A 24,647-nucleotide genomic window follows, 5' to 3' on the forward strand; every position below is an offset into this window, starting at 1 on the left:
CTTTGGCTAGTTACGTCAAGGCTTCAATGGCAGTTAAGAAGGAGAAAGAAAGATACACATCATTAACTGCTGTAACAGAGCTGTCAGATGCATGTCCAAGACACTGGCTGTTTAAGACACCCTCTCAAACATGTTCACTGGGCATTAATTTAATCAAGCTCTGTTTTAGGGAAATGAAGAAGAGAATTGACAATCTGGGGAGAATAATATAACTTCAATTCCTAGCCTCAGTTCTGGGAATGCACTAAGCTAACAGGGTACAAAATCCCTCCATGTTTCCCCATTGTCCAAAAAAGAAAATCCATTCCCTTCATTCAGGTGTCACCTCTTTGACTGATAAAGTCCTTACCATTTTCTCCTCCCATAAACCTGGGCTGTCTCAGCCGTTACAACACTTATCATACTGGTTTTTACCTTAATTTATGTGGTCTTTCTTCCCTGCTAGACTAACTTCCTTGAGGTAAGAGATTTCATTTTTTTAATTGGGGTCTCCAACACTCAGCACAAGATCCAGGACAGAATAGGATTGGAAATAGGTGATCCAGGACAGAATAGGATTGGAAAATGGTGAATGCAGAGTGATCAAATAAGTAAATGAATGAAGCAATGCTCCATCCTTCTGGGTCCAGCTCAAACCTACTCCTTCAGGTGACACCCCATCTCTCCCTCTCCCAGATAGAAGTCAGGTGGTTCTAGAATGGCAATTCCAGAATATTTGTAGGGAAAATATGTCTTTCTATAGAAGATAGATTAGGAGAGACAATTCAGGTTGGAGGGGATGTGTGCGAGGTAGGGGTGTGTGTGTGTGTGTGTGTGTGTGTGTGTGTTGAGGTCACTACTGGGCTCCTTAGAAAGCCACCTCTGAATAAAAGCACAGGCTTCCCTTAGATTGTATTGGGGGGTGACGGGGATGAGAGTCTCTAAACCAGCCTTGGAGTATCTTCCCATTTGTCTTGGTATGGGAAGGCATAGAATACTTTTTTCCCAACCCACTTCATACACATTTTAAAAAAAATGTTTATTTTGAAATAATTGTATATTCACATGCAGTTGTAAGGAATAATACAGACATCCCATATACCCTTCACTTGGTTTCCGCCAGTGTTGACAAGATCACAACCCTGATCCTGACATTGATACAATCCACCCACCTTATTCCAACATCTCCAGTTTTCTATTTTATCTGCATGTGTGTGTGTTGTGTCCACTTTTTATTTGTGAAAACGTTTTGCCCACCTACTGGAGATCGGGCAGGGGTCCAGTCTGATCTATCCCTGCCCTGGAGTTGGCTCCTGCAGACACCAGTATATGCTTGAAGAGATAGGTTTCTTGCACACAGTAGGTGCCCAACAATCGTCCGCATAAACACAGGAACTTGAATGTTAGTGTGTGCAAAAAGGGACCGCGAGCTTTCAAGGTGAAAATTGAGCCTGAAGCATTTAGTATTTTAGGGTCAAAAAGTTGGTTATTCCCCGCCCCCCGCCCCCAGTTGTGAATTAGCTAGTTTGCTAGCTGCACCAAAGCGATCCTGACGAACAGGCTTCGATCGCGGAAAAGCAGTTTTTGAGGTCCAGCCCCTCCGGCCCGCGGCTAGAGAAGTGGGGGATTCGCATTATCCTCCCACCCCTACCCCCACTTTCACCCCTTTCTTCCCTGGGGTTGGACTGTTTCACCCCGTCTCCAGGCAACCGCCAGGCGCGAAGCCGGACGTCATTTCCTGAAGAGCCCGCGGGGGGGAGGGGGCGGGAGAGGGGGAGGGGCAAGGGGGCGGGGCCAAGACTGGGCTGGCGAGAGCGACGGCGTCGGAACTCGCTGGAAGATCGGCCCCGGGGCTGCTCAACAGTTCTCAAAGTCCCGGCTCGCGGCCGCGCGGCTCCGTCTGCGCGCGGGGGTTCGGGGGGCGCAGGGGTCCCCGGGCTGCTGCCTCCCAGGGCTGCCCCGGACATGCCCCGCACCCCCTGCCGGACGCCCGTGCGGCTCCATCAGCTGCGATTCGGAGGGCTCTGGGACTAGAGCGCGCCCCATCCCAACTTATGACTTTGGGGTCCCCCAGCCCGAGAGGAACGGGCGGCCCGGCTGGGGGAGCCCCGGGCATGGTGTGACGGGGCGGTCAGCTTTGCTGGGCACCCCCCCCACCCCACTGCAGCCACCCGTCGTCTCTGTGCCCTCCAGAATGTAGCTGCTCTCTCCGCGTCCCCCCGGACTCCAGCCGCAGTAGCCGCGACCTCAGGGCTCCAGCCGCCAACTCCTTGTCTCTTGGAACCCCGCCGCCGTCTCCGCCTTGCCCGGACTTCAGCCGCTGTCTCCGCGTCCTCTGGACTCCAGCCTCCGTCTCTGCGCCCCGAGGACTCCAGTTTCGCGACCCCTTCCGTCTTCGCGCGCCCGGGACTCTAGCACTGGTCTCCGCGATACTCCCAGGATTCAGGCACTGTTTCCGTGCCCACCCCCCGCCCCGCCCAAGCCCAGACTCCGGCAGCCGTCTCTGCGTCTCCCAGGATCCAGCCCCTGTCTCGGCGTCCCCCCAGCTCCCAAACCCAGACTCCGGCTGCGATCTCCGCGCTCCCGGGGATCCAGCTGTCGCGCCAGTGCCAGCGAGTGCAGCGGCTGCCCCACCGCGCGCCCCGAGTCCGCCCGGCCCTCGGCGGGGAGATGAACGCGCAGCTGGACGGCCTGTCGGTGAGCTCGTCCTCCACCGGCTCGCTGGGCTCCGCGGCCGGGGCGGGCGGCGGCGGCGGCGGCGGGGGCGCGGGGCTGCGACTGCTGTCTGCCAACGTGCGCCAGCTGCACCAGGCGCTGACGGCGCTGCTGAGCGAGGCGGAGCGGGAGCAGTTCACGCACTGTCTGAACGCCTACCACGCGCGCCGCAACGTCTTCGACCTGGTGCGCACCCTGCGCGTGCTGCTGGACAGCCCGGTCAAGCGGCGTCTGCTGCCCATGCTGCGGCTGGTCATCCCGCGCTCTGACCAGCTGCTGTTCGACCAATACACTGCCGAGGGTCTCTACCTGCCCGCCACCTCCTCCTACAGGCAACCCACCTGGGGCGGCCCCGACGGCGCGGGGCCCGGGGAGGTGCGCCTAGTGAGCCTGCGGCGCGCCAAGGCCCACGAGGGCTTGGGCTTCAGCATCCGCGGGGGCTCGGAGCATGGCGTGGGCATCTATGTGTCGCTGGTGGAGCCAGGCTCTCTGGCCGAGAAGGAAGGGCTGCAAGTCGGGGACCAGATTCTGCGTGTCAACGACAAATCCCTGGCCCGGGTGACCCACGCTGAGGCCGTCAAGGTAGGGCTCTGGTTTGGGGGTGAATACGGGACAGAGTGGCGAAGCTCCTCATATTGGCATTAAGTCCATGCTGTGTGTCCTTAGGCAAATCGCTTGACCTTTCTGGGTCCCGTTTTTCTTAAAAGTATTTCTTTAAAACAGGAACATCTAGTTTTTTGAGCAAATAGATGCCAGGCACTTGGGATATAGTGATGGGCAAAACGGACATGGACCCTGCCTTCATGGGGCATAAAGGCTAGTGCGTGGGAGACAGGCATTATCAAATACTTAGGCAAATGTGTGATTACAAAGTGCGAAAGAGACTCTGGGTTCTTATGAGCATTGAAAGAGAGAAGGTCTCTGCTTGGCATATAGTCAGTTATCAGTGGGTGACCTCCCCTTCTGCTGTTGTTATTCTCATTATTCTCTAGCCTTTTGCCCCTGAAAGAAAGTTTTGTTAGCTTCAGAGTGGTCCAGGGAGGCTGGTCTGGTGACCCACAGAGTTCTGGCCTGACCCTGCTGTTTATTGAACCAGGCCATGTATCTTGGGACACGTCACTTGCCCCCTCATAACCTCTGGTTCTCACTTGGACTGTAAGTGTCTCTAACCTTGTTGGGAAGGAGGCGTCTGCCTGAATGTCTAAAATCAATCCCCCACCCCCTTGAGAGTAGTTGTACTTTTTGTGTCTGTTAATTGAGAAAAATAACCTCCTGACAACTAGCTCTTAGGGATTTAATCATGCTGTTTAAAGGAATGTACAAGTTTGCTGGTCTCGTGCCCAGGGCTATTGCAGATCAACTGGAGTATGAGGTGGAGAGCGTTTGGTTTATGTGTGGATTCAGGGATCCCTTGCAGGGGTACACACACACCACCACCACCACCACCACCACCTTTGTGTGCAAGAAGTGAAGGGTTCTGGGGAAAAGGAACAGTGACACAATCTGCTTCTGCAGGGAAAATGCTTCCCAGGGGATTGGGGCTGCCTGTGACCCAGCTTCTCACCACCCCACCACCCGCCCCTGCGTCGGGTCCCCTCTATGCAGGCGTTTTGGACTCCAGCGGAGGGCCTGCAGGCTGCTGGGGAGCGCGTAGGCAGCAGAGGTCCCCAGGCTACTTCCTGTGTCTGTTAATGACCTGTGGCCAGGTGCATCGTGAACCCACTTCCTGACTGTTCACCTGGGGCATGACCATCCCCTGACCTTGGCTTCCCTCATTTGCTTCCTGATCTGTCTGCCCCTCAGGGAGGCCCCTGGGGATTTTAGAAACTTCTTCACTGCTTCTGAAAAAAGACGGATGAGTTTATATTGTTCAGGGGTGCAGTGGACGAAGCTCCTTGTGGGTTTCCTGGCATCCTCCTCTCTGTCTCACCCCAGCCAATCTCTTCTTTTTATCTGACATTCCACCTATTTATAAAGAAATAGTCCATTAGCCTTTGACCTTAAAAGGTCTGGAGTTCCCAGATGATCCATTTATACTTGAAAGATACTTGATCCAAATGGTCATTTATAAACGTGGATTCAATTTTCGTGGCAGTTTAAAAGGACTCAGGTAGCTTAATCATCACAAGGTGATAGACTTGGGAAAGGCCTCAGGTAACCTGGACTCTCAAAACACTGAGTCTCCCTTCAGTTCCCACCCCAGACTCTGCGGCACCTCTAAGGCTGGAGCTGCTCAGTTGTGAGTTTCCATTTGGCCCTCCCCCATCTCGTTGATGGCGCTCTGCATCTTCTCCCTGAACGTCCCTCGACTACCCCAAGGTGCTGCTACCCGGTGACTCAGAACAGCACCAGGCCTTCGCTCCTGTGTTTACTCCTGTTGCTTCCAGAGTCAGACCTGAACTCTCTTGGAACAGCTTTTGAAGCTGCCGAACTGCCCTTGCTTGCGGTGGGGGGGGGGGGGGCGGGGGCGGGGTGGTGTTGATAGGAGAGAACTGCCCTTGGATGGGTGAGAGCCAGTGCGATCCCGGTAGCTCCTTACCCCTGTCACTTTTCCTGAGCAGGCTGAGGGAACTCTTGCCTCTCGGGTGACCCTCTTCCTTCCGGCCAATGCCAGACACATAACTAGCCTGGAACACACCCCTTTGGACCCTCCAGAAGCAACAGGCAAAGGAGTGCCGCTTTGTGTCACCTTAACTCCGGGGAGAAAGGGGGACGGACTTTCCATGGATGGAATTTAAAACGGAGGAGGCGGAACCTCATCTCTGAGGCCTCAGGAGGGCCTGGTCTTGCAGGATGGGCGGGAGTTTCAGGGACAGTTTAGAACACTTGCAGCTGTTGACACATTTCCACAAAATTAAAGGTGTTAAGTCCCTTAACTGAAAGCCCAAAGAGGCCCCGGCTTCTCTACGAGATACAAACTGCCCTTAACCGGGATTTCTGCACTTCCAGCCCCTCTTTATAAGCTACGGTGCAGGGATTTTAACTTCAGATTTTATTCAAATGGCACCAGTGTTTCAGCTTCTGTCCTTCATCTGTTCCAGGATATCACGTTGCATTTAGTAGGAGACGTGTTTTCTTTTTTCTTCTTCTTCAATTTTATTTGTTTATTTTTTGCTTCCTCCCACAGTTTTATTGAAGTATAGCTGGCAAGTAAAAATTGTATGTATTTAAGGTATACAATGGGATATTTGATACACCTTTATATCGCAAAATGATTACCACAACTAAGCTAATTCACATACCCATCACTTCACAGTTACTTTATTTTTATGATAAGAACACTTAACACGTACTCGCTTAGCAAATTTTAAGAATACAGTTCAGAATTATTAACTGTAGTCACCGTGCTGTGCATTAGATCCTTAGAACCTACTCATCTTATAACTGGAATTTTTACCAATATCTCCCCTTTCCCCCACCCCCAAACCCTGGCAACCACTATGCAACTCTCTGCTTTCATGAGGTCAACGTTTTTAGATTCCACTTATAAGTGAGATCATGCAGTATTTGTCCTTCTGTGTCTGGCTTATTTTGCTTGGTATAATGTCCTCCAGGTTCATCTGTGTTGTCACAAATGGTAAGATTTCCTTTTTTAAATGGCTGAATAATATTCCATTGTACGTAAATTATGTGCCACCTTTACTTTCTCCCTTCATCTGTCAGTAGACACTTAGGTTGTTTCCATGTTTTGGGTATTGAGGAGATATGTTTTCAATCTTGAAATCTTTATTTTTCCTCTGCAGGTAGAAAGTGGGGAAAGATCCTCTGAGCTTCTCAAAGGAGAGATTAATTGTGTGTGTGTGTGTGTGTGTGTGTGTGTGTGTGTGTGTGTCTGTATAAAGAAAATTAAATTTTAGGAATCAAATTCCTTAAGAGTTGATGAATCAGAGAGGGTCACCTCCTCTCAGTGAACAGAGGAGATTGAGTATACAAGGGTTCTTCCACTTCTCTTCTGACAAATCAAGTATCCATTGTTAGGGCAAGTTCAGTGAGGATTTTATCCTCTGTCTGATGGGGCTCCCATCCCTCTCTTGAAGACTATTTGCTAAATCAGCAGGGACAGGTGCGGATAAGGCAAGCCATTTACTATTTGCATTATGTTGAAACGTTTGATTTTTGAAAAGTCTATCTTGAACGAACAGGAGCCAAGCTAATAACAATAAAAAAGTAGATCTTTCAAAGATTTTCAGCCAAAAATGCTTGATAAATTGGCCAGGAAGTCCACAGGCCAGGGATGTTGGACTGCTGCACATTTGTCGTGTGACCTTGGGCCAGTCACTGACTCTCCACGGGTCCTAGGGTGGATGAGCCAGGGCTGCCCAAGGTCCCTTCCAGTTCAGACAGTCTGTGATTTGCTCAGTCTGTACTACACAGAGGCGTTTAGAATGTCTAATCCGGTGTTTTCTTGTTCTTTTGGAATTGATTTCGTTTATCGCAGAGTAAAGAAAGTTGGCTAACGATTGGGAGACAAGAGTCTTGGCACTCTTGGGTAGCCTCCTACCAAATCAGGAAATTGATGGCGTATACACTGTGCTGACGAGAACCTGACTGCTGTCCCTCACCCCAAGAACACTAACCCTGTGCCATTCCAGAGTACATGAGAACACGACAACAGGACTGTGGCATGCCCAGCACCACCCTGGGAGCATTCAAAATCAAATTCACTTTCTGAGTGAATTTGCTTTCTGAGTCCCTGATTCTTCCGGTAGCAGAATGCGGGGTATCCACGTGCCGCCGGGATGTATGTGTATGGATGCGTGTGTTTCATCTCAGTAAAAATTAAACGGCTTCATTACAGTCTCTGAATCCTCCCAGGTACATCCAAGGAGCATATTAGAATTTGAAACGTTCCAGAAGTTTAAACCAGTGGCTGGCCCTTTCATTTAATTAGAGTTATCACACCCTCCTTTCCTTTGCATAATAACCCGGGAAGAATCTGTCTGTATTAAATATAAGTTATTGTATTTGGTCTGGCACATTCTAAATGACACATTTGTCATCTTGCCATTGTACATGGTTGGCTGAAGCCATTACAAATTATTACCACTTCCAACTTTGTGTCTGAAACACAGCTCCTCCTCCCCTGTCTCATTCCTGTCTTCCAATTTGGAAACCATGGGTAATGTGTTCGTGGGGACACACAGGCTTTCCTCTGGCTCCGCACTCATTCTTGGGTCCTCTGAGTCCTGCCAGCAATGACATGTTGAAAGCTCACTATTAATAAAACCTTTATTGAATAGATGTTTGGTTGCTGGGCCCAGAGCGTGATGCAGTACCTTGAGAGGGTGCATTTCTTTAATTTAGTTTTTGTGTGTTTATCTGACTCAAGCAGATCCTCAAGGTTTTAGAAAATGATGGTGCCTTTCACCTGGTTATTTACGGTTCAAATCAAAGAAGCATTTTCTAGGGTGGAAGAGAATGCCTTTATTTGTTTTTTTCAGGGTTGATATTTTTATCGTAGAAGATTCCTGCCTCCTGACTTTAAGCTGGACGGGAAGGAGGTGTAGAATCACTCCAGCGCTAGCTTCTTGTTTCTCCCCCTCCCCCTCCCGACAAACCCAGTTGTTTATTACCTGCCATAGATTCATCATTTAGATGCAGCTACAGAGATAAGTAGGATCCTTTAACCCCCGACCAATTGGATTTTGTGCGCGGTGCTGCTTCCCACCTCCGCCTTTCTTCAGCCACAAGACACCCAGTCTGTACGCACCTGTCAAGTGCACGCAGCCCCTTGCCTGCCTGTCGGCTCGTGCTTGCCGCCCATGTGCATTTCCTCCTGAGTCATAATCCCGCCCCCCCCCCCGCCCCCCTTCAAAGGGCTTTGCACTAAAGCAGGCGTTCCTGGGGATTAGGCTCCAACTGGCTTTCCAGCAAGGTTCTTTGATGACCTGGAAGGGCAGTGTTTGGTCTCCACGGCCTAGGGACCCCGGACTAGTGCCCAGCAAGGACCAGAGAATCTGATTAGAAGGAATGACATTTCATGGCTAGAGGTGGCTGCAGGCTGCAATACAAATCTTTCAAAGCAGATTCTATTCCTTCCTTTTTTCTTTTTCTTTAAAAACCCCCAAGCAAGAATCTGATGTTAATGTTGAGCTCACACAGACTTCTGATTGCGCCCCAGGGCGGGGCCGCCTTTTCAAGATTCCTGTGCTGCAGACATTTCCATTGTACTTTTACAGCAGGCCAGGTGGAAAGGGTGCAAAGAGCAAGAATCAGCCCCTCCATTTGCTTCCCATGCACTCGGGCATCAGCTGCAGGAGGCAGCACCATGGGGTCGGTGCACTTGTGTCTTAACCTTGCTTTCCGGAACACTACTGGGAAGAGAGGAGGCTGACTTCGTGTGTGTCTACAGTATGCTGGGTGCTTTCTCCCCTCCAGGGAAGGCAGGGAGGTCAGGAGGGTTGTGCCCAAGGAGGTGAAATTGACTAGCCCAGGGTTACCTTTGGGATTAGGAGTTAAGTAGCCCTTTTGCCTTACCTCCCCGCCGGGAACCCAGCCCCAGGGTTATGTACCCGTCCTTCTGGACGGCAATGCCAGCCCCCTGCTGGAAGGCAGGCAGACGGCACATTTTGTGCCTGACATTCAGGGGGCCTTTTAAAAACTATCCAAAGGCTTCATTTTACCAAGTGGGGAGTCTGCTGCTTACATGTCGAGAGAAAGTGGCAGCTTTTAGTCCAGCCTGTCGTCAGGCAGAGCCGTTTGTCCGCTGGTGCTCTACGCAGCACTTACCACACCCAGGCCTGTGGCTTGTACTCGGAAATCAGAGATGACCAGTATACAGTCCGTGCCCTCAGGGAGTCACGAGGGGGGACTTGGATCCATCCATGGCCACAGGTCACCAAGTGTTGTTGTTTTTTGTTTTCTTAAATTTATTTATTTATGGCTGCATTGGGTCTTTGGTGCTGCGCGTGGGCTTTCTCTAGTTGCAGCAAGTGGGGGCTACTCTTCGTTGCGGTGCCCGGGCTTCTCATTGCAGTGGCTTCTCGTGTTGCGTAGCACGGGCTCTAGGTGCGCAAGGTTCAGTAGTTGTGGTGCACGGGCTCAGTAGTTGTGGCTCGCAGGCTTAGTTGCTCCACGGCATATGGGATCTTCCTGGACCGGGGATTGAACCCGCGTCCCCTGCGTTGGCAGGCGGATTCCCAACCACTGCGCCACCAGAGAGGTCCCACCAAGTGTTTTAAGTGCCGTGACATCTGCATGCATCTGCATCCCTGCCACCCTCTCCAAAGCAGCATCGCCCCCACCCCCCAACTCCTCCATCCTTGTACCCTGCTCTAATTTCCTTCAGCACACTTGTTACTACCAGGACATTTTACTGTTTATCATCTGCCTTCCCCACTTCGAGTAAGCTCCATGAGAACTGAAATTTGACCTGCATTACTCACTGACACACCCCCAGCACCTCCACAGTGCCTGGCACACAGTAGGTGTTTTAATAAATAAGTATTTGCTGAATGAATGGAATGATCTTACTCCCAATACAATGCTGGTGACCTCAGGATTCCTTGGTTCTTGAGTGGGATTGCTTAAGAAAGTCTGTGGGTTGCAGTGTACTGGGTGCTGGATAGAAGAATCAAGGAAAGCCGTAGGCTCTACTGTGTGCTGCACCAGGAAGCTAGGTGTGTGGCTGTAGGCAGATCACGTGACATCTCTGAACCTCCCACTTGCCTCCTTCCCAGGATGGCTGTAGGGATCAAATGTGTTAATAGGTATGAAAACCTACTGAATAGGAAACCCTCTAATACCATTTAAGTGAAAGACCTTAAACAAAAGTGTGGTCTGTGACGGTGGGCAATAGCTTTTTGTTTTTTTCTTTTTCTTTTTTTCAATAAATTTATTTAGGGCTTCCCTGGTGGCGCAGTGGTTGGGAGTCCGCCTGCCGATGCGGGGGACACGGGTTCGTGCCCCGGTCCGGTGTTAGACCTTCAGACCTTCGCGGTCTCCTAGGAGTTTCGACTCGCCCAGGAAACAACAAGAGTCGGAAGCCGATGCAAAACGCAAGAGGTTTATTGAAGGCCGGTGCACCGGGGTTCCTTGGTCCTCACGCAGGAGGTCGAAGAAGGAACCCTTTTGGGCGCGAATATGTCAGTTTTATAGGTTCCCACTTCCCCGTATGTAAATTATAGATTTGGTTGTGTTCTCCTGCTGATTGGTCCCGGCTTAGGCTCGGACCAGAGAGGGAACTTGTCCCTAGCTGCCTGATTGGTCTTTGACAGACACCTTTTTTACATTTTGTTATCTCCCTCCTTCTCGGAAGGGGGCCGGACATCCTGGAAATTCACCCATTGTCTAAGAAGCCCCTATTGTCTGGAGAGTTCTTAATCATTAGCTGGAACAATGTCCCTCGAGTCCCACACCGGGAGGATCCCACGTGCCGTGGAGCGGCTGGGCCTGTGAGCCACGGCCGCTGAGCCTGCGCGTCCGGAGCCTGTGCTCCGCGGCGGGAGGGGCCGCAGCGGTGAGAGGCCCGCGTACCGCAAAAAAAAATAATAATTTTTTAAAAATTAAAAAAAAATTTATTTACTTTTTATTTTTGGCTGCGTTGGGTCTTCGTTCCTGCACGCGGGCTTTCTCTAGTTGTGGTGAGTGGGGGCTGCTCTTCGTTGTGGTGCGCAGGCTTCTGTAGTGGAGTACAGGCTCTAGGTGCACGGGCTTCAGTAGCTGTGGCACGTGGGCTCAGTAGTTGTGGCTCGCGGGCTCTGGAGCACAGGCTCAGTACTTGTGGCGCACGGGCTTAGTTGCTCCGCGGCATGTGGGATCTTCCCGGACCAGGGCTTGAACCCATGTCCCCTGCACTGGCAGGCAGATTCCTAACCACTGCGCCACCAGGGAAGCCCTGGGCAATAGCTTTTTCCAACTCTGCAGCCCAAATTGACCCTAAGAGACCCCTTCAGTTATTTCATTTGTCACTTTGCTTTTAATTTAAAAATCACATTCCCAGAAGCCTGTGTCTGAGATTCCAAAATAGAATCATTTATGCATTCTGCAGCAATCAATGAACCAATTTCGGGTGAGATGTATCTTCTGGCTTTTTATTATTAAAAAAAAAAGAAGAAACACTTCAGGTTTCAAGAAACCTCAACATTTCAGGTGAAGGGCAAGTTCCTACTAATCACGTGTATGTTTCAAAGCTGCTCTATCTGAGAATGCATAAACATTTTTTTTTCTTCCTTTCCAGTCCCAGCCCCTTTGCCTCTTCCCGCTCTGAGAATTTGTGTTCCTTCTGCTGAATTGGCTGTGGTACTGCTTCAGCTGGCAGCCAGTTTCATAGTTATTTTTCCCTTCTACCTGAGTTTTCATAGTATCAGCATCCTCTCAACTTTGAGTGCAAAGCAGATAGAGCAGAGCCTCCCATACACAAGTCCCAGGCTGTCCTCTTTACAGTACTTTTAAGCTGCAGGCTGCGGGGAAGAACATAGTAAAGTGACATCAAAAGTGTGTTTCCAGACACCCAGGTGTTGGGGCCTTAAAAGTGGTGATTCACAAATTAACAAGCCCCCCACCCCCAGACAAGTCTTAACCACTCTGAGGTTTGGGAAGCACATGTTTCTTTTGGATTCCACCCCTTCCCCCCACCCCACCCCCATTCATATCCACATAAAGACTTGATCAGAAAGGTAGATCGAGCCTGTCCCCATCCTTAGCTGTTTCGGAGCACAATTCCAGATGTGCAAGGTCAGCTGATATGTTGGAAAATCAAGGGAAGGGAGGTCTGTACCCAAGAGGTAACTTTTGGAGATGGACCTGGGTTCATGTGACAGTGTACTTGGCGGGGACCTTGAGCAACTCCCTTTGCCTCTCTGTGACTCAGACTCCCACACTGGTGAGCCTGGTTCCCTGTCCTTACAAACAGGTCACTGACGCCGTTGCACATCAAAAGTTTGAGAAATAAGGATGTAGAGGTCCCACTGAAAGGATTGAAACGAAAAATGCTATCGACTGAATTTGCTTGGCTTTGAAAGTTTTCCGTTGTGCCTGTTGAAAAACAAAGAAAAATTCATTTGGAAGAAAACTCTGGAACTTGGCGCTTTCTGATCCATTGTAGATGTTTGAATTGCACAGTCATTTACTAAATGTAATCCATATTCCCACATAGACAGAGTTTCTTTAAAAATGTAATTGCTCCTATCTGGATGTTGGCATCTGCATTTTCATTTTACAGCAGTAATCAAGCCCAGGGATTGAGTGGAATTTTATGCCCCGACCTCCCTTAAAAATGTCGGGAGGCAAGATAGACGCATGACCCAGAGGCCAGCGTGTGACAGCCTTGTCCCCCATCAGCTGCATGCCCAACCTTGTTCCCCAGCATCCTTCCCTGTTGGGCGCCCCAGGGGTCCTGACGAGGAGGCCGAGGAGTTAGCTGTTTCCAGAACCCATTTAAGCGATTAATGCAGGTGAAAGTGGTGATTTGACAACACGGGCATCCACGCCTTAAAAAAAAAAACCTGTAATTTACTTGAACCACTTCTGCAATGGTGTTCTAGGCTTCATTAAGAGGTTTCTGATTAAGAAAAGAAAAGAGTAGAAAAGTGGTCCAGCTATCAGAAGTTAACCTCCCGTGTAGGCAGGGAAGCTCCGCCCAGAAGTCCTTGGGGAGGGGTTTTTCTTCTGCCATTTCCATCCTCCCGGCCCCGGATGGAGGGTGTGGTGTCCTCTGGTGTGTCTGGGCCCAGCATGACCTTTATGCTTTTCTTCCTCTCTCTTCCGCCTCCCTCTTCTTTCTTCTTGGGTTCCCCAAACCTCTCCCAGATTTTCCCCAACTCTCCTGAACCCTCTCCCGCTTCCAAGAGTCCTTCCAAATCCTGAGATTTTTAAGTCTGCTGGGCAGGTCAGGATGTTCAGATCGCCCACAAATTCCTTCCCCTCTTCCCCCAAATGTCTGTCTCTTCACCCGTCTCCTAGCAGTGTGGTCTCTGAACAGGATCTGTCCTCCCGTTAGTTTATTTATTTATTTTTATGTATAATTTCAGCTCTTCTCTAGTATTAACAACAACTTTATTTGCCCTGGCTCATCACTGACCCTCTGATGGTACCTCTCCACTCACCTGCAAATCGTGGACATTTCCCAAGTTAGTAACTTGACCTGCCCCTCTTCTCCATGGTCCCCGTTGGGGGTTGCACCAGCACCGGCAGGGTTAGACTCTCTGGGACTGACCTCTCCCCAGCGGGTCTCGGTGAGGTCTCACTCCTCCCGCACCATCGCCACTGCCGAACCTCAGAGGCCTCCTCGCTGTCTCCCGTCTCGCTCACCTGCCGCCCAGTCCGTTCTGCACCCTGGAAGCAGGGTTAACTTTCTAAACTTGGGTCTGATCCAGCCATGCCCTGCCTAGTGCCTCGCACCGGAGCTGGGAGCCCATGGGGCAGAGGCCGAGCTCCTCGCCCTGATGTTCGGGCTGCCCATGATCCGATCCCTTTTTACCCACAGACAGTCCTTTTCTCCGGCTGTTCCCAAGTGCAGTTCACAGTTGGCCAGACAAGCAACACCCGCCCTCCTCTGAAACAAGGCTTTGTTTCTCTCTACCCGTTGACATCCATGGCCCCAGGGCATCCTCCCAGCAGTCCTGCCGCCCACATGCAGCTGCCCCATCCACGAGAAACCTTCCCTTCTCCCCTCCCCTTCCTCTGGGTAGTGGCCTCCTTCACTCTGTTGTGACACAGGGTATATACTTCCTAGTGTTTTCTTGTGTTGCTCTGTGGACAGTAATAACCTTTGTATATATAAATTCACTTAAACATCACAACAGCCCTGTCAGGTAGGTACCACGTTTATTTGCTTCATTTTGCAAAACTACAAAGAATTTGTCACTTGCCTGTTGTCACAACGATGGAAAGCGGCAGAGTCAGGATTTAAACCCAAATTTTGTTGACTTGAGGGAATGTATCCATCACCCCAGCACCGGAAAGAGGCAACATCCTTCTGTGCTTGAACCTGGGCTCTAGAGCCAGACGCACACTCATAAATATGGCCACATGGAGGGTCTTCTGTGTGCCACCAGGAACTCTGCTCGGGCTTCACACACCGACTCTTCACACAGCCCCCCGGGAGAGGAAACTGAGCATCTGGGAGAGGAAGTGACCTGCACGCAGATGGGAGGTCGCAGGACCCGATTTGAACCCAGGTCTTTCTGCCTCCAAAGCATTGCTCTTGGCCACAGCTCTCGACAGCTTCTGAGAAGCGGGGTGTAAGCCACGGTGCTGGCCAGACCTGGGGTTTAGTAAATGTATACTTCTTCCCCAATTTTTTCCATTTGGCAGGAAAAGCCATGAGGAACCAAACAACCCAGGCCACAGCCGCCCTCCCCCTTCCTGGGAAAGCTCTATGCATGTCATTGACTAAACCTTAGGGCACTCCTTGCCTCCTTTCCTTCTCCCCCTCTCTTATCTCTCTCACCATGCCCTGACCTTGGTCAGGATTTTATTTTGTGCTGTCTGTGGAAATTCCCTCACTAGATAACTGTGACCTCAACTCAACCCCCATTAGGATAAACCTGTAGCTTACAAAATCATCTCACTGGATGGTGGAGGCTTGAATCTGTCTTGCTGTCTGCTATCTGGGCAGGATGAGGACAGAGTCTCCTCGGCCTTGTGTAAAAGACTGGTGGCCATTGCAGACTGGGTAAATCAAAGACCGTTTTATTCAGTTCATAGGAAACAGGAGTAGAGGAGTCTGTTTGGGCTTTTAAAAATAAAATGTGGGTGTGTGTGTGTGTTAATGACCTAAGAGATACGGCGTCAATTTAGAAAACTTAGAAACCCCAGAAAAACACAAAGGAAAAAAAAAACCCAGATCTTGATAATCTCCTCTACCCAGAAATTGTCACTGTGGACAATTTTATTCCTGTCTGTTCAGTTCCCTGTGTGCCTATGTGTGTGAATTTGCACTGGGAACCCTCTATAAAACTGCCACTCTGAACATAGTCATGGATCCTGCCTCTTTCACCAGACAATGTATATCAGGACTGTTTTCCCACCTTGATAAATGTTTCTCGAAAATGATTTTTAATGATTGCATAATATAACATAGCAACGGGGTTCATGGTTTATTTAACTAATTTCTTCTTGTCGGACTGTTTTTTTAAAAAACATTATCCATATTTTTGTTTTAAACATCCTTGCACACTAATCTTTAAGCACATCTCTAATAATTCTTTGGACTGTCTCTCTAGAGGTGGCATTGGCTCAGGGGATAGGCAGATTTTTAAGGCTTGGGTAGATGTTGCCAAAGTGCTCTCGGGAAAGAGTTTGTTTTTATTACAGTCCCTTCGCCCAACATTAGCAGGATACAAGACGCCTCATTTTTCCTCAGCCTTGCCAACACTGGATATTGTATTTCTTTTCCATTTTTGCCAATCTGATCGACAAAATGTATCCTACTCTGATTTGCATAATTTAAATAGTGAAGCTGAACTGCTTTGCGTGTTTATTGTTTGTATAGCTGTATATACATATATATGGTGTATAGAATATATCATATATACATATATAGATATATAATACATATATAAAACATTTATTTGGTGTATAACTTTTTGACATTCTTTGCCCATTAAATCACAAGAATTTGACATCTCCATGTCGTCAGATCTATCAGCCTTTTTCTTTATCATATCTCCTGGGTAGATTGTTAGGAGGTGGTTGATTCCTCCACCTTGAATTCAGATTCTTCAGTCTAAGGGTGAATTAAATTGGAAGCCCATCCCCGTGTTAACTGAAAATGCACAGAAAGTGATGACGGACAGGAATGTGGAGAGTCAGCAAGGAGAATACTCCCCATCCATGTATCCAGTCGTGCACTGAAAAAATGATACTGATATAAACTGATTTTCCTGATGGATGGATGCGCTATGGACATTAATTCTAGACAGCAAAGCAGTCCATTGCAAACCCATCGAGGCGCATCTGGTGATTATATTTATGACTCCTAGAATCTTGTTAGTTCCTCCTTAAAGGAAAAAGGAAAAGAAAAAAGAGACAAAATTTAAAAGAACATTTGTAAAGTAATTTACTTAAATTATAAGAGACTAAAAGCCAGGCTTAGTGGATAATTGAAGAATTGCATTAAAAAGGAATCAATATCTTTCTGGAATCGCTCTGTCCTCATCTTGTGAATTGTTTTGCAAAGGGAGGGTCACTCTGTCACTATCTTGTAAATTTCTCATGACATTATCACCAAGGACACCATTTTTTTCCCTCTCTTTGATCCTTCATGTTTTTCCTTTTCGCACAACCTTAGCTCACTAAGACATTTGGGGCAAAGATACTGGAGAGAAGAGGTTTTGAAATTTCAGGTCCCCGTTCCAGCCTCTGGGATCCTGGCATTTCCAGCACTGGAGCAAAGGCTTCCTTCTGCATCTTCACACTGAGCCTTTGGAGAAGGTCAAACTCATAAAGAAAAGAGAATGAGGGGAATGCACAGTTGATTTTTGAAAATCTACTTAGTAAGTTCCCAATTAAAGGCAAGTTTAAACATCATTAAGAAAACTGAAAAGGAGAAACGATGCAGATATTCGCACCCTCCTTAACTAGTCATCACTTCTCTGCCATCTCCCCTGGCCTTTATCTCCATGTATTCACATTTCCTCAGTGGTTTAATTACCTTTCTCCTTTCATTTTTGCTTCATACGTCTGTGAAAAATACCTCTGCTTCCAACTGCGTATAGAAGATGTCTAATCCTTGAGATGTCCTTTAGCATTCATTCATCCACTTGACAGTTGTTTTACTGAGCACCTTCTATGTCACTGGTGTGATTTAACACCCTCTTTAAACTCTACATATCCCATGTACTTATTTGTTAATATATTTGTAATTAATATTACTTCCTACTTCAAAAATAACTGAGTGACTTTACCTAAAAAGCATATCGTGAAAGAGGCACGTGAAAGAGGAATCAGAAACCATGTTGAAAAGTGTAGTGTGTGTGTGTGTGTGTGTGTGTGTGCGCGTGTGCGCGCACACTCACACATGTTCACGCACACAGGCATGTGTGAGGTGGTGCCTTTATAGGAATATTTCATATTCAAATGGAATTTTGAGCTTCCTAGCAACCAAGGTAAAAAGAGAAATTAATACATTTTTTTTAGATTCTATAGAGAACTTATTGGTACTTCAGGAGAGGTAAAATTCCTCATTGGCAGTCAATTTCAAGAGGAAGGAGGTCAATTTCAGGAGGAAGGCAATTTCAATTGCATTTTTCATTGTCTCTCATTTTATGTGGAATCACCCACAATCTCCTGTCTTTCATATTTATTGATACATCTGTGACCAAACCAGAAGAATTTCCTGTCTTCTCTGTCTATTGAGAAAGATGAGGATAAAATAATCACTTATATAAGTGAGTATGCTGAGATATGTACTTTCAGGAACAGGGAGCAGCACGTGCAAATAGCTTGGAGCACTTGATACTATAAGGAAGGCTAGGTGGCAGGGCAGGAGATAAGGCTGGCCGTGCAGCAGGGTCAGCTCTGCGGGCCTGAGAGGCACTGGGAGAGTTTGGAGCAGGGCAGGGAATAGTCCACTTGCATTTTAAAAGGGTGTCCGGACACCCTGCAGAGACTAATTTTGAAGGCTGAGAGAGGAGGCTGGAAAGCTGATGCAGTTAGTGGTCCCTGTAAGAGGTAATAATTAACACAGACAAAAATGTGGTGCGGAGGAAGGAGCTCTGAAGACAGAGTGTTCATTAGGGCTTTACTTTCTCTTGACATTAAAATATGCCACAGGGGCAGAGAGTCCACACACCAATTTCTGTCCTCCCTCAAAGTGGGGCTAATGGGGAGGGTCTTCCCAGTGCCTATGGCTGCACCTGGGACCAGCTCAGGGTTCAAGAGTGCAAGGCCTCTCATTTATTTACAGCCTGTTAAGTCCACGCTCCCTTTTCAGATCCTCTCCTTGTCCATCTTGGGAGGCCAAGACGTGGGATTGCCCTTGTGTTATTTGAACCTTCTTGAACTACTGGTAAGAGATGCATGAGTTTGGAGAAGCCAAGATTCAAGTCCAAGTCCAGCCTCTTATCCTCTCTGTGACCTTACATAAGACACTTCAGCACCCAGATGTTCTTTCTTCATATGTGCAGTGGGAAGAATAAAACGCGTGGTCATTGCACTAATTTTGCTGTTGTCAATAATATTAACCACCGTTTGCTGGGCACCTGCCATATGCCATGCCCAGTGCAAGATGCTTTGTGTACATTATCTTGTCTGTCCTCATTTTGTCCACACAGCTCCATAAGGGTAGGCATTAGTAGCCCCATTTAACAGGTGAGAAAGCTGAGGCTTGGAGGGCTTAAGGAACTCGCCTGAACTCTCATAGCTAGGAAGACGTGGAACTATGTCTGGGAATGGTTTTCTAGTGAGTATACCTTTTACTGAAAAATTCTCGAGGGGTCCTCCCCCTCAGCCACCTTTTTATTTTGATGCTTTATAATACTTTTGTCCCCAGAAGGGATTGGAAGATAGAGCCAAGATTTGCCTAAACGGGGAGATTTCTGCAGCCTGTGGAAGAAGGCATGAAAGAGGATGGATCCCTGCGCCACAGTGAGCTCTGCTTCGGGAAAAGATCGCTGCACAGCCCTCACCTAGTCCCGTCCACAGCGCCCATAGATGGGGGGCATTCAGGCCTCCTATAGGTCCAGGTTTCACAGTGCTGCCCCCTGCAGGTAGTTACAGGAACTGCACAGAGAGGGACAGGGTTGCATATGAAAAAAAGACAGCCCACTGCCTCTGGGATTCCATTTTTCTCTGGTGTAGAGAATTAGATGCACGTGTGCACCAAGATGCACGTAAAAGTATGTTATCGCAGATTGCTCGTGCTGGCAAAAGTGAGAAGCAACATAAATGTCCAGCAATAGGGGAGTGGGAATTCAGTGGTTGCGCATCTCTGCCAGGGAATGCCATGTAGTGTTGGAAGAGGTGATCTTTTGAGGAAAGAACTTCAAAATATATTTTTTAGCTGAAAAAAAAAAAGATATCAATGAACTCTTAAGTATGAGTCAACCTGTGTAAACCTCAGACAACAATAGTTTTGTGTGTGAACATCCACATGTTTGTAAAATGCACACAAGAAGTCGGGAAGGACAGACACCAGAATGTAGCTGTGTGTGATTACCATGGATGGTGAATTGAGACTTCTACTCTGGGTTCTCTATAATAATAACACCTAACCCTTCTGTACCTCTTACCTATCTTCCAGGCACTAAACACTTTATGTATATTAACTAATTTAATCCTCACCACTGCCCTGTAAGATAATACTACTATTATCCCATTTTATGCCTGGGAAACTGGGGTACAGACTGGCTAAGTAACTTGCCTGGGGTTGCCATCGGCGGGTAGCAGAGCCAGGATGGGAATCCTTGCAGCCCTGCTTCAGAGCTGCGGCTCTTAACCATTCCCTCTTCTGCTTCTGTCTCCGAATTCCACGTGTGTTGAGGTGTGTATGCTCACGTGAGTGTACAGAAGCATGGAATGGTGACCCAGGGCTGCCTGAGCCCCAGGCTAGTGGACTGCTCTTTCTGTGGCCTCATTTGAACAAATTCCTGGCGGCTGCCTGGCATCTCGAAAGCCCAGTGAATATCTTGAATGAATGAGCAAATGAATGAAATGAATGAATGGGAAAGTAAGTGAAGGAGAAGGAACAGGGGGAGGGTATAAAGAAAACAGAACATGCATTGTGCCTTAAGGAACTTGTCTTGTAGTCTAAGAGACAGAATGTATGAAGGTGATGCAGAGGCTATAGTATAGATGGCAACAAAAACATACAAGTGCGCTGGGTGCTCTCTGAGAAGGGGAGTCACTCACTATCTAGGAAGGCTTCCTGGAGGTGGTGGGAAAGGGGCTGAGTGTCAAAGGTGGGGCTGATATGAGGAAGTGTGGATTAAAGGAAAGAAGGACGTTTCTGAAGAGGAGGAAAGTTGGGAGGGAGGGGCTAGAGTTGCTCATGTATTTGTATTCATGTAGATGGGAGGTTTAGAGAATTTCTAGGGCTTTTGTTTGGGAGAAGAAGCTGGCAGACTTAGGAAGGGAATTCATATGCATTTAGTACCTACTCTGTGCTATGTACTATGTAGGTAGTTTACATTATCTTAATAATCCTTACAACAATTACATTTTAAATGCAGAAACAGGCACAGAGAGGTTAGGTTATTTGCTCTGTGCCACACAGCAGGTCAACCTCAGAGCCAGGATTGGTGCCCAGTGAGTCTGAACCCAAAGCCCAACTAGGCAAGGTGGGGTCAGGAAGAGCAGGGTAGCACATCCTTCCCTCTCTTCCCCATCACTAACCTGGGTCTTAGACCAGCTCCCCTTCCTGAGTTGAGTGATCTGTTCCCCAGAAGAGAAAACCTTGCCCTGAAATAAGCTGGATGACTCACCATTCTATGTCCTTACTCGAGACTTTTCTGAAACACTTCTTTTGTACCTGCCCCTCCAGACAATAGTCTAATGGTCTTGTGACCTTGTGCTTGCACTTTGGTGCATGTTTTCGAACACAGGAGCATGTGTGCGTCTGCCGTACTAACACCCTGCCCCCCAGTCCCTTCACATTGTAGCTGTCTCCAGTCTATTTCTCAGTCCTCTGCTGAGCAGAGAATTCTATCGCCTGGACTGTGATTTTGGGGTGTCAGAGTCAGCTCTGAAGAGCTGAGTGAGGCAGATTTGCCTCCTGAGAGCATTAATCCCAGTAGCAAGTTATTAAGTTTGAAGACATACACATATAGTTTACAGTTCTACAATCATAGCATGCAGTCTGAGTAGTCATCTGGTGATGGGTCGTATCTTAGCCATGCCATCTGCCGGGTCAGATCGAGATTTCCGTGATCTGACCTGGTGGAATGCTGGTTAAGCCCCTCGGTCAAGTTTCATCAGTACATGTGATAACACGCAGGGGAGCAGAGGACTCTGGTGACGGCTCTTGCTTGCCGTGGACTTTCCCTAGATCTCATGGGATTTTTTTAGCCTTAGCTCATTGGATTCTTAAGTATCAGGCACTGTGCTAATAGAGTTCCTCTACCTACAGAGAGCGTAGAAAAGGGATCTTCATTTTACAGGAGGGAAACAGGTGAACAGAGAGGTTTGGTAACTTGTGTGAGGTGGCACAGCTTATAAGCAATTGATTCAGGAGACTGGCTGATTCTGCAGGGTGCTGCAGCAGGAGAGGGGTGTGGTTGACAGTCACCCACGGTCACAGGCAGAGCATGCAGGCTGCTTTAAGGTAGCTTTTGGATGTGATTTACCACACATGAGCAGCTGCCTACAAAGAGCAGGCTTCCCTGATTGTGCAGCGGTTGAGAGTCCGCCTGCCGATGCAGGGGACACGGGTTCGTGCCCCGGTCCGGGAAGATCCCACATGCCGCGGAGCGACTGGGCCCGTGAGCCATGGCCGCTGAGCCTGCGCATCCGGAGCCTGTGCTCTGCAACGGGAGAGGCCACAACAGTGAGAGGCCCGCGTACAGGAAAAAAAAAAAAAGAGCAGGGAAACACAGTTGTAGTCCCACTGGAGTGTGTCCCCACCCAGTCCTCAGGCCCCTTTGAAGGTCCCTCTGCTGCCCATGATAGTGCCGAGTTGGGGTGTGTATCCCGCAACACCTGAGGTGCTCCATCTGCTCTCCTGGTGTTTTCTTAAACCCTTTTGGTCCCTCCCAATTGATATGGAACCTCAGAGCCTCCAGGTTCAAGATCTGGTTCAGGGACCTGATAGCAACTTCTTTTCTTCTAAATACAGCAATGAACCAGAGGACATTGAAGTTTAACTTGGGGCAGGACCTTAGCAATCAGGGATTCCAACCCATTCATTGCCAGTTGGCAAAACCGAGGCCCAGCAAGAGGAGGACGTAGCCCCCGACCACCCAGCAGGACAGGGGCACAACAGGGACATGCCTGGGTCTCGGTTTCACAGCCAGAGTTCCTTCTACTTTGCCCTACTGCGTAGGGCTGCTTGCTCCTGAGGCTCGCCAGTGAGAGAAGCCACCAGTTCTGTGAAATGAATGGCCTGGGCACCTAACCACAGTATCCTCCAGATGGCCTGAGCCTCGGGGATCAAGGTAGCAATGGTGAGTAAGTGTGGAAGGCAGGCGGAAGGGTTGTCAGGGCAAGAAAGCACCAGCCAGCTCTTCTTAGGAATTAACCCCTCCGTTCAGTGACCCCTTTTAAAATAAGCAAGCGGTTGTTTGTAAAAAAAAAGGAGACAAGAAGGCAATGAGAAAGCAGAAACTGAATTGCTAGACCATCCCCTCCTCGCCTTCCCTGCGTGACACACAAGGTTTAGTCAAAGCGCAGTGGCTGGAGGCCTTCCCTCTGGGTTCTAATGGCCACGGCGCCAAGACCATATTCCCAGAGCCTGCTTGGATGTGGAAAGTGCTGTCTCAGGAATCTCGTTTTTCCTTCAGTTTTGCCAGGGAGATAAAGATGGATGATGATACTCGTGCTCTCCAAGACCCAAGGAAAGCCTATATTTACCCCCCAAAGAGCCAATGTCAGAGGTTCCAGAATGGGCTAGGCTTGAGTGGCCGTCAGATTTCCTGGTCCCACAGGCTTGTGATGGGGAAACTGAGGTGCAGAGTCGAAGAGGCTTGTCCAGGGCTGGCCTCCTGTGTCTGGGCTGTACCCTCTCGGTCCCTTCCCATCTCGGGTTGCCAGTGTCCCCTTCTGTACCACACTGGGGACGGGCAGCACTTGGGAGACTCAGTGACCTCCCAGGCTCTCTCCGGCGCCAGCTCTCCGTGGTGTTCTCATCAATGTCATTAACATCCTCTCCGTTCTCAAGGTTGCTGCTTGCCTATTTATAGAACTGACCAAGAGAATGCCACTCCTGCCAGCCATACAGAATACAAATCATGCACTGTGCGTTGGTTTTCATTCTCTCAGGCACCTCTTTTCTTTCTTTTTTTTTTTTTTTTAACTCCTTGGACAATGCTTATCTACACCTGGTTTCCCTTCTCAATGCGGACACTCCTGGGAGGAGAGGCGAGTGGGCTCTGCTGCCTGCTGGTCCCCCACTGTGTGCAGAGGCCCGGCCCTCAAGCACACTGTTTCCTTTAACCCCCGCAATCCTGAGAGGTGGGCATTGTCTGCGTCCCACGTGTGCTGCTTTCAGAGAGGAAGCAGCCGGCCCCAGGGCTCCTGACCTACAAGTGACAGAAGCGACTTAAATCCAGTTCTGCCCAAATGCACAACGTCCATTCTTTCCACTTGCCTTCCCCGTTCCTAATTCCAGCTCAGCCTTCTGGATCAGATGAGGAAGGTGGCTGCGGGATGATGCCTGTGCACGCTCTGGTTCCTTTGGAGGCCATATATGTGCTTTCTCATCCAGTCAGGGCAACCAGGCTTTTCTGAGGACCTACTGTGCGCCTGACGGAGCCTTGTCTCTCTCCAGGCTGTAGGTGCCGTGAGGATATGCCCACTTTGCTCTCTCCAGGCCCAGCACACAGTAGGATGGGTCAGCCCTTGTTGATGAGTGCTCAGACTCACCGTCTGTCCAGGGAAGGGAGCAAAGAAGAGGCAGGCCAGTTGGAGCAGCATCAGAGCTGCAGCAGTGCCTTCACGGAGGAGGGAGCAGGGGGCAGGGCAGAGGGTCCGGAAGACCGCTCAGAGGCTGCAGTGGCTTCTGCGGGTGGTGTTCATGCCCTGAGTTCTGGCAGAAGCCCACTTGGTCTACGGCTTCCTCCATCCTGCATCTCAAACTTCACAGAGGCTTTATTTTCCCAACTGTTCTGTCAGGGAAGTCCCAAGGAATGTGAAAAGAACACTGTACAGTCTTTCTCTGCTCATCTTCTCAGAAATCTATTTCACAGGGCTTCCTTGGTGGTGCAGTGGTTGAGAGTCCGCCTGCCGATGCAGGGGACACGGGTTCGTGCCCCGGTCCGGGAAGATCCCACATGCCGCGGAGCGGCTGGGCCCGTGAGCCATGGCCGCTGAGCCTGCGCGTCCGGAGCCTGTGCTCCGCAACGGGAGAGGCCACAACG

At 49.1% G+C, this 24,647-nt stretch overlaps 1 protein-coding gene across 3 annotated transcripts in view; it reads left to right on the forward strand.

The window, feature by feature from the left end:
- The first annotated feature begins 1,831 nt into the window (after positions 1–1,831).
- WHRN (whirlin) overlaps positions 1,832–24,647 on the forward strand; it is an 89,133-nt gene continuing 66,317 nt past the window's right edge. For all 3 annotated transcript variants that reach the window (XM_027105096.1, XM_027105097.1, XM_027105098.1), the window contains exon 1: positions 1,832–3,276. In XM_027105096.1, coding sequence (XP_026960897.1) covers positions 2,650–3,276 — 627 coding nt within the window. In that variant the 5' untranslated portion in view covers positions 1,832–2,649. The remainder of the gene's footprint in view (positions 3,277–24,647) is intronic.

This window comes from Aethalodelphis obliquidens, unplaced genomic scaffold, assembly GCF_003676395.1.
Source record: "Aethalodelphis obliquidens isolate GAN/ISIS:26980383/991018 unplaced genomic scaffold, ASM367639v1 scaffold7, whole genome shotgun sequence".
NCBI classification, from domain to species: domain Eukaryota; kingdom Metazoa; phylum Chordata; class Mammalia; order Artiodactyla; family Delphinidae; genus Aethalodelphis; species Aethalodelphis obliquidens.